The sequence below is a fragment of the Emys orbicularis genome, chromosome 2, assembly GCF_028017835.1.
Source record: "Emys orbicularis isolate rEmyOrb1 chromosome 2, rEmyOrb1.hap1, whole genome shotgun sequence".
NCBI lineage: Eukaryota > Metazoa > Chordata > Testudines > Emydidae > Emys > Emys orbicularis.
In genome coordinates, this window is record NC_088684.1 from 121,924,635 (window position 1) to 121,931,373 (window position 6,739).

The following is a 6,739-nucleotide window of genomic DNA, read 5'->3' on the forward strand; positions in this document are numbered from 1 at the left end:
ATCTTACACACACACACAGCTTTTGTCTCTCTTTCTCCCCTCCCTTCTCCCCTTAATTCCTGGATCAGACCCTGTTTCCAAGCACGTGTAACCCTATAACGGAACCGGGGGTTTCATTGGAAATGATTTCACCAGGGGCACATCATTTTTTTGGCAATGTCTAGAGAGCTGGTTCTCGATATAAAACCCTGGCAGGCTGTCAGCGGCAATATTGCTGTCTCGGGTTCCATGCAGATACCCAGTGACTGACACACACACACCACACACCGGAATTATTCTGCTCCTTGCTCAACATTCGTTTTGTTGCGTGGTGCGGAAAGTGAACCTGGGGCTGGTGCCGGGGCAAAGTCCACGCAAAGGTACGTTCAGATGCTCCCCCAGCCCCCTGCGGTCTCCAGGCTCTCCCCTGAGCTGCTGCTCTGTGGGAAACTCCCTCCATCCCAAGGGGGGACATTCCTTCAAGCGACAAGAGAGCATGCAATTGCCATGCCAGGAAAGAGAGAGCTCGGCACGTTACCTTTGGAGTCTGGCACACTGGCGTGTGGCTGTGGGGATTGAAATGTCTAAGTGAGGTTGATGAATGGTGTAATTGCGTGTGTTAGGGAGGGCAGCTAGAGCGATCTGGTGCTGCAGCGCCTCCTGCCCAGATGACGAGTGGACAGGGGCCAGCTGGAAAGGGGGTGGTCTCTCTCTCTCTGTCTCGCTGCTGCTGGGCTGAGTTCTCGGCGGGATTCAGGGGGGGTCTGAAGAACAAGAGCAAGATTTAAGGAACTGATAGGTGGCCGGGTTTTGTTTGGCTGCTCAGCCGCGACGCCAAACTCGAGGGGCTCTCGTGCTTCCTCCTCTCGAAGGATCAGGCAGCGAGGGATGGCCGCCAGGTGCGGGGGGGCCACGCTGGAATGTCAGAAGCCCTGAGCTGAGCCCTCCCCAAGGCAGTGCAGTGAGGGGGCAGGGGGCGAGCCGGAGCGCAGCCTAATCCGTCCTGCCAAGTGCCTCGCTCGCCGCGGCGGAAAGGAGGGGAGCCATTGCGCAAGGGGCCTGGCGGGCGCTGCTGGGGGAGTGATGCACAGGGCGCTGCCTGCAGTCCGCAGCCGCCGCCTCCAGCAGCAGCACTAGGAGGTGCCCCGGGAGTAGCAGTTCGCCCCCTCCCCACAAGCCCATCAGGGCACCCACCCGCCCTCCGCCACCCCGCTCCAGTCTCACCCCACCCCTCCATTCCCTCCCTCCGCCAGATGACCACCGAGAGCGGCCAGCAGCAGCTGGAGCCCCCGGCCCCTCTCCGCTCCTGCAGCCCGGCTCCCGGAGCTCTCCAGTCCGCCTTGATGAGCCAGCCGCCCCCCTCCGCCCTGGAGACCTCCTCCTCCTCCTCCTCCTCCAGCAAGAACAAGAAGGCGAGCTCGGGGCTGCGGCGGCCCGAGAAGCCCCCTTACTCCTACATCGCCCTCATCGTGATGGCCATCCAGAGCTCGCCCACCAAGCGGCTGACCCTGAGCGAGATCTACCAGTTCCTGCAGAGTCGCTTCCCCTTCTTCCGCGGCTCCTACCAGGGCTGGAAGAACTCGGTGCGCCACAACCTCTCGCTCAACGAGTGCTTCATCAAGCTGCCCAAGGGGCTGGGCAGACCCGGCAAAGGCCACTACTGGACCATCGACCCGGCCAGCGAGTTCATGTTCGAGGAAGGCTCCTTCCGCCGCCGGCCCCGGGGCTTCCGAAGAAAGTGCCAGGCGCTCAAGCCCATGTACCGCATGATGAACAGCATCGGCTTCAGCGCCTCCATCCTGCCTCAGGGCTTTGACTTCCAGGCGCCCTCTGCCTCCCTAGCGTGCCACGCCAACGGCTACAACCTAGACATGATGACTAACTCCATGGCCGGGGGCTACGAGGCGCTGAGCGGGGGGCATCACGCCCCTCACATGTCCCCCAACCCGGGCTCTACCTACATGGCCAGCTGCCCTGTGACTTCCAATGGGGACTACGGTCCCGACAGCAGTAGCAGCCCCGTGCCATCTTCACCCGCCCTGGCTAGTGCAATTGAATGCCATTCCCCCTACACGAGCCCGTCAGCTCACTGGACAGCATCAGGGGCATCTCCGTATATAAAGCAGCAGGCCCTTCCACCCAGTAACCCAGCCTCAGCGGGCATCCACTCCAGCATGTCCAGCTACTCTTTGGAGCAAAGCTATCTGCACCAAAACGCCAGGGAGGACCTGTCAGGTAATACCCCTTCAACTTTCATTCCTTAACGGCTGGGGCTGGTCTCTTGCTAGGATTAGAGGAGGTTCTCCAATTGCTGCCTTAGTTTGGCCAATCTGGCGGTTGACTCTGGTTTACTGAAGCTGTCAGATAAGAGCCCAGGAACAAGGGCGAGCCTGGGGCTGCTTTGTGTTTTCTCTGAAAACAGAGCTTGACAAGAGAAAACAAAACCCGGTCCGAGAAGGACAAATAGAGCTATTGTTCGTGAACATATTTGCTCTGTTTCTGGCTAAGTATGGGGAGAACAAAAATTGCCATCCACTACTGTCTTGCTATGGGTTTGGGTCTTAATCTGAACATGCCCGTTAGTGTTGTTATTACTAGTTTAGAGGTTAAAACCCAGATCCTTATCTTTATGGTATTGTCAGTTTCAACCCGTCTTGTACGTTTGTTTGATTTCTTAGCCAGAAATACTAGGAAAACCATAAAGAATTACAAATCCGTCATTAAATACAAAAAATCCAGGGAGATTTATAGCAGGAGTGATTTTAAAAGGTGTTTAATATTACCTCCAAAGTCTTGCAGGCTGCGGCGGTAGGAAAAACCCCGCTAATCTTTAAAAATGCAGAAGAGATTAAAGCAGATCCAATTTATTTCTACCACCAGAGGGGAAAATGTGTCTGGATTTCTCCCCTCCCTGCCTGCTCTCGTGATTATAGAAAATGTATTCTTAGAAAAACTGCAAAGGGGACATTAGTGGAGAAAACAAGGCACAAAAATAGGTAAAAGATGTTAAGTTCTTAGGGGGGAATTTTCCAAATAGCCCTTTTAAATGTGGGTCTTGGAGGTTAACCAAACAAAGACAGTCTGGGCTGGACCACACCGAAGAGGATTTTAGCCTGACTTAACCCATATGAGAGCAGGGTCTTGTTCAATTTTATGGGAATTTCAACAAGTAACAAATACAGACGACCCTCTTCATTGGGTTCCCCCCCCCTCCCTTCTTGAAGGGCTGTCAATCATTCCTCAGTTCATCTCAGAGAATTGCACTGTAGCTTTCGATGTTAAACAATGTTTAACCTTTGTTGGCTGCTTCGCTCGCAGAGAAGCAACTTCTTAACAATGCAAACCGTTCTGGATGTTCTTTAGGAAAGGAAGGTTTAAAGTTTGCATTGGCTAAATTTATCTCAGCAGTGAAGCTGACCAAACAAAACCGCACAGTGTTAAAACCTTGAAAATAAACTCAGAGGCTGATTTGTAAAGCAGCAGCAGCTACAGAAATTCAGTACTTTACAGCAGCTCCTGGGAAATGGACCTTGGTCCAGAAAACAGTACGCGAACCCTACCTCCGCAAAGAGTTTCCATCTGCCCAGGCGGAATCTGCACTTTCGAAATGCCAGATTATAGCCTCGTTTAATTGTAAATCCCGTTCTACAGATTAGATTAATTCTTCACCTTGGTTTTATGATCAGAACAATAATCTTCCTTATCCGTTTTCAGGACACACGCGTTCGCAATTGCATATTCTCGCCAACCCCCCTCGAGAAACACTTGCATAACCTTTGGACAGCTTTTAGAAATGCTTTGAGGTTTACAAATAAAAAACTTCTCCCAAAAATATAGTAAGCAACTTCAGTGGGAATGGAATCAACAGGGTCTTAGAAGTGACGTTTGTTGTCAGAGTGCAACATTTTAATTTTGAAAGGGACATGGAGACAATCCAAGAACAGTTTTGTTTTGTTTTCAAACAAAGGATTTTGTTCTACCGTGAAAACTCAAATATTTCCAAGAATGTGATTATTTAAATCCAGTTTCATCCTTTTAAAACGTAAAAGAAGTACAGATCCCATAGCTAGCTCGCTACTATAAATGTAGATCTAGCTTATCTATCTACGATCATTTGTGCCAAAGGGACAAATTAATATTTATTTCAGATGTGCTAGACCAGAGGTCAAATCGTGCAATCAGTTTTTTTAACGGAATTTCCAATTGATTTCAATAAATGTGTTTTGTTTAAAAACTAATGCCATGATTTGGGCCCAGGCCTTTAGTGAAAGCAGCTCAGATCATCAAACCGTAGGTAGCTAAAAAGGTTTTGTTTGTGCCTATATACACTTATGTATATGCTGCATTCTATGCTAAAAATTAGTTACTGGGTTTGTAAGAATTCTTAACAGTAAATGAATAAGAGCAATTATTTCTCATTAATCTACAACGCACACGCAATAACAAGTGCACACAGTGTTTCTGTAGCTGCTTTTTTATTAGTGTAATGCGACGCAGATTTGGTTCCAAAATGTGTTTTTATCGGTCAATAAACCTATATCAAATCACTAGCCATTTAAGTTAGTGATGGTGTAGAGTTTAAGCCTTGGACTTGCATCTGACCCAAGAATAAGAAAAGAAAAGATTGGAAACAGAGACTTGTTCTCCTGGAGGCTTGAGGGAGACATTTTTTCGCACACTATTAAACCATGCTCACTGATTGAATCAGGGTTGTAATAAAGTGCACTGGTTTATTGTGAGCATACCAGCAGGGTTATTAGAAAGACCAAGGAAATCCAGCGAAATAATCACCTTTACACAGTGAGCACTGTGGGGTGAGGGAAGGGACAATGACGGCAGCTCAGAAAGAGATAGGCATGCTGCCATGAGTACAGTACGTGCCTCACTGTAAGGGGGCTGCCTCGCCTCCGGGCACAGAAGCTGCAGACGCATTTGCCTTGGAATCTATAAAGTTTTATCCACGTTACAAATTTAGACGCTGATGTTCGGTGCTGTCTGAGATTTGCTCCCAGTCTCTGCGGGACTCTGTGATAAGCTATTGAAGAACCTCGAATAAGCTTCTTTTCCAATAAGATTTGAAAAGGTCCAATAGGCCAGAAGAAAAATCTGAACCCACTGAACATTCCATTTCAGATATGAACAGATTGCTCTGGGAGGGGAAAAACACACCTGGGTTAGATCCTGCAGTCCTTTCTCAAGCAAAGCTCCCACTGGGAGAATAAAGTCTGAATAAGGACCTCAGGACCACAGTTGTATAGCATTGCTCCCAAAAGAGTACAGCTCATCAGGAACCGAGCACAGTGGCGTGTGGCTGTGGGGTTTGAAATGTCTGAGAGAGGCTGATACGTGATGTATATACTGGTGATACGGTATGGGGGAGGTATTGTACTTTTTTCTTTAAGTGTAGGGCATCAACCTCTGTATCGTAAGTATATGAATACGCATGTCCAAATATAGCGAGATACAGTACACACGCACTCACATTCTATACTTAATAAAATTACTTCTCATTGATCCTCTACCCACTGAAGTCAATAACAAACCTCCCATTAATTTTAATAGGGCAGGATCAGGATCATTATCTACACTGCATACAGAAAAAAAAGTGCAGGTGTGTTCATATAGTTGCACACACACTACATCTCCACACACTCACTCACTCACACACACACACACACACACACACACACACACACACAGAGTACAGAGATGTGTGTGCAACTCCAGCGAACACACCTGCACATACACACACACCCACACACCCACACCCACACCATATACACATAGCATGTATATGAGGGTTTGCGTGTTGTGGGTATATATTATATAGATAAATGGATCATACATACAATCTATATCTCTACACAACACTCTGACAAGCATATTATTTGTATACACATACACTCACACAAATACACACAAAAACTATTTAAGTATGTAGATGTGCACAATAATTTTACTTTTTTTTTTTTTTTTTTTTTTTTTGAGAAATGGGACAAGACTACTATATCGTGTAAATTTCAATAGCCTTTAGACTGTCTTTTAAAAGTGTCTTCAAGGAAATTAACATTTTGTGGAGGCCTTCTTAAATGGTCCAGAAGGCTACGTCATAACTGTGACATTTACTTTCCCCACATATCTGAATTTACATTCGCCATAAGTACGATGTATGTCAGACAGAATCACTCTTTCAGACAGAGTCGAGCTAATTTCTGAGAAGCTCTTGTTATTTTCTTCTCTTGCAGTGGGATTGCCTCGCTACCAGCATCACTCTTCCCCAGTGTGTGACAGGAAAGATTTTGTTCTCAATTTTAATGGCATTTCTTCTTTTCACCCTTCTGCTAGTGGATCTTACTATCATCACCATCACCATCAAAGCGTCTGTCAAGATATCAAACCCTGTGTGATGTGAACTTAGCACTATCAAATAAAGACAGTCAGGTGGCTGTTTAACCGATTTGAGATATAGACGGACTCACGCAGATAAAATGTAATGTGCACTCCTGATAGCATTGAATAGTACACAAGTCACTTAGCAAAATTACACAAGGCAGCACTGTTTACCATTTTGTCCCCTGCCACACCTTGAAGGACAGAAAAAGTTGATGTAATGCTCCAAAGCTTTTTTGAAAGGTTTTCTTTTGTATGTGTATGTGCTTGGGAGGGCGGGGGAAGGGTCTCTTTTATAGGAAGTCTATCCAAGTTAATAATAAAATGCATTTCTGTGATCTCCATTGTCCTAAAAATTAGGGTCTGCAAA

At 47.2% G+C, this 6,739-nt stretch overlaps 1 protein-coding gene across 1 annotated transcript; it reads left to right on the plus strand.

Annotated features, from left to right (window-relative positions):
* The first annotated feature begins 1,232 nt into the window (after nt 1-1,232).
* FOXF2 (forkhead box F2) lies at nt 1,233-6,391 on the plus strand. The gene is made up of 2 exons (XM_065399643.1): nt 1,233-2,214; nt 6,225-6,391. Exons 1-2 carry the CDS (start codon nt 1,233-1,235, stop codon nt 6,389-6,391), a joined length of 1,149 nt encoding a protein of 382 aa, XP_065255715.1.
* Nucleotides 6,392-6,739: the final 348 nt, after the last annotated feature.

Bases quoted from the DNA above. Each gene is read 5' to 3' on its own strand.
- FOXF2 (XM_065399643.1), top strand. From the start codon at position 1,233: ATGACCACCGAGAGCGGCCAGCAGCAGCTGGAGCCCCCGGCCCCTCTC. The intron at 2,215-6,224 runs GTAATACCCCTT...CTTCTCTTGCAG, and splicing joins CGCCAGGGAGGACCTGTCAG to TGGGATTGCCTCGCTACCAG.